This window comes from Eimeria acervulina, genomic scaffold (assembly GCF_000499425.1).
Source record: "Eimeria acervulina Houghton genomic scaffold, Eah_scaff2354, whole genome shotgun sequence".
NCBI lineage: Eukaryota > Apicomplexa > Conoidasida > Eucoccidiorida > Eimeriidae > Eimeria > Eimeria acervulina.
The window spans coordinates 1-2,594 of NW_013548425.1; the positions used below are offsets into that span (position 1 = coordinate 1).

Genomic DNA, 2,594 nt, shown 5'->3' on the forward strand with positions numbered 1-2,594 from the left:
ATATATATATCAACATATATTAAATACACCTCATAATATATATATATATATATATATATATACCTCAACATATACCGCAGCAAGCCGAGGTGTATATATGCTGAGGTTACACCTCAGCATACACCGCAGCATGCAGACGCCTCAACCACTCAACATAGGGACAAGCAGCAACAGCAGCAGTAACAGCAGCAGCAGCAACAACAGCAGTAGCAACAGCAGCAGCGCAGCACCAGCAGCAGCAACACCAACACCACCACCAGCACTACCAGCAGCAGCAACAGCAACAGCAGCAGCAGCAACAGCAGCAGCAACAGCAGCAGCAACAGCAGCAGCAGCAGCAAAGCCTACCGTCGGCAAAGCCCTTTGGATATCCTGAGCGAAGGTTAAGGAGACAGACGGCCCTAACTGATGCACCACATCTCGCACCTGCACATACACCCCAACAGCAGCAGCAGCAGCAGCAGCAGCAGATGTTGTACCAGTAGCAGCAGGAACAGCAGCAGCAGCAGCAGCAGCACTAAAGGAACTGCAGCAGAAACGGCAGCAGAAGCACTATGCTAACTGCAACAGAAGCAGCTGCAGCAGCAGAAGAAGCAGCACGTACAGCATTATATTAATATAAAGCCCTTTCTATAGTCTCTGTCTTTAACTATAAATTATTTATTTATTTATTTATTTATTTATTTATTTATTTATCTACTAACCTTTATTTGCATAAGGATTCGCTGAGTTATTAACTCTTTATCTGTCTGTCTCCAAATGTTTATACTGCCGACCATCACCATCGCTACAATCCGCAGCTGCTGTATCAAGGGCAGCAAACGCTCAGCCTTCCGCATGCTAACTGCAGCAGCAGCAGCAGCAGCAACAGCAGCAGCAATAGCAGCAATAGAAGAAGCAGCAATAGGAGGAGGAGCAGCAGCAATAGCAGCAATAGGAGCAGCAGCAATAGGAGCAGCAGCAGCGAGCAAGCAGAGGAGACAGTCGCACACATCACAAGCGAGATATGTAAATATCAGTAGTTAGCAGCAGCAGCAGCAGCAACAGCAGCAGCAGCAGCAACAGCAGGAAGAAAAGCACAATCAACAGCAGCAGGAAGCCCCGTAGCAGCAGGAACGGAGCAGTGGCAACAGCAGCAGCAACAAAAGCAGCAGCAACAAAAGCAGCAGCAGCAACAAAAGCAGCAGCAGCAACAAAAGCAGCAGCAGAACCAGAAGCAGCAGCAGCAACTGAATCAGCAAGCGCAACATAAGCAGCAGCAGCAGCAACAGACTCAGCAGTAGCAAGAGAATCCGCAGCAGCAACAGCATGTGCAGCAGCAGCAGAATCAGCAGCAGCAGCAGCAGCAAGGGCGCACAGTAGTAGAGGATGGGGAGGCCTATGACGCCTGATAACATCGATACGACCAACTCAAACCATGTCCTGAGCAGCAGCAGCAGCAGCGGCAACAGCAGCAGCAGCAGCAAAATACGCACAGGTATAGGAATCCAACTGCTGCTGCTATTGCTCGTGCAGCAGCAGCAGCAGAAGCAGCAGCTGCCGCTGCTGCTGGATGGGTTCAGAGGAGAAGCAGAAGTGCAGCGAGCAACAAACAGCAAAAAGAGAGACAGAAAGAGAGACAAACAGACAGAAGACAAGCAACAAAAGAGACAGATGAAGAGACAGTAGAAAAGACAGAGAGACAGAGAGACAGAAGAAGAGACAGAAAGAGAGATAAACAAAGATAGAGAGAAGAGAGAGACAGAGACAGAAGAAGAGACAGAAACAAACAAAAACAAAAGGAGACAGCAACAAAGAAAGGAGACAGCAATAAACGAAGGAGACAGCAACAAAGAAAAGAGACAGATAAACAACAAAAACAAAAAGGAGACAGTAATAGACAAAACAACAGACAAAACAACAAAAACAAAAAGGAGTCAGTAATAGACAAAGGAGACAGACAAAACAACAAAAACAAAAAGGAGACAGTAATAGAGAAAGGAGACAGACAGACAACAGAGACAAAAAGGAGACAGTAATAGACAAAGGAGACAGACAAAACAACAAAAACAAAAAGGAGACAGCAATAGACAAAGGAGACAGACAGACAACAGAGACAAGAAGGAGACAGTAATAGACAAAGGAGACAGACAGACAACAGAGACAAAAAGGAGACAGTACTCTAGTGCAATTGATATAGAACAAAAGACTTACTGAAGAAACAAAACCCAAAAGATAAAGCCGTAAAGAAGATTAAAGAGAGGCACTAAGACTAACAGCACCATGACTTTATAGCTTGCAACAACATCAATACCCTTCACCTTCACCCGACTTTCTCGTAAGGCCTGAGCATATTAAATATATATAAATATATTTAATCACATTTAAGTCTAAAATATCTTCTTAAAACTCTATTAACAGATATTCTGAAGATATTTGTATGATAACTTTTAAAGATTAAACTAAAATAATATTAAAAATATAATGTTAAAAATATATTAATAAGATATTTAAAAGATATTAATAAGATAGTTAAAAGATAATATTAAACAGATATTAATAAGATATTAAAATGATAATATTAAAAAGATATTAATAAGATATTAAAGTGATAA

The 2,594-nt window shown here is 42.5% G+C and overlaps 1 protein-coding gene across 1 annotated transcript; it reads left to right on the forward strand.

The window, feature by feature from the left end:
- Positions 1 to 158: 158 nt before the first annotated feature.
- EAH_00066150 (hypothetical protein) lies at positions 159 to 485 on the forward strand (the record flags this gene model as incomplete). Its single annotated transcript, XM_013392752.1, has 1 exon — positions 159 to 485. A coding segment is annotated over one exon (327 nt), but the record flags the coding sequence as incomplete, so codon positions are not given.
- Between the last annotated feature and the right edge of the window lie 2,109 nt (positions 486 to 2,594).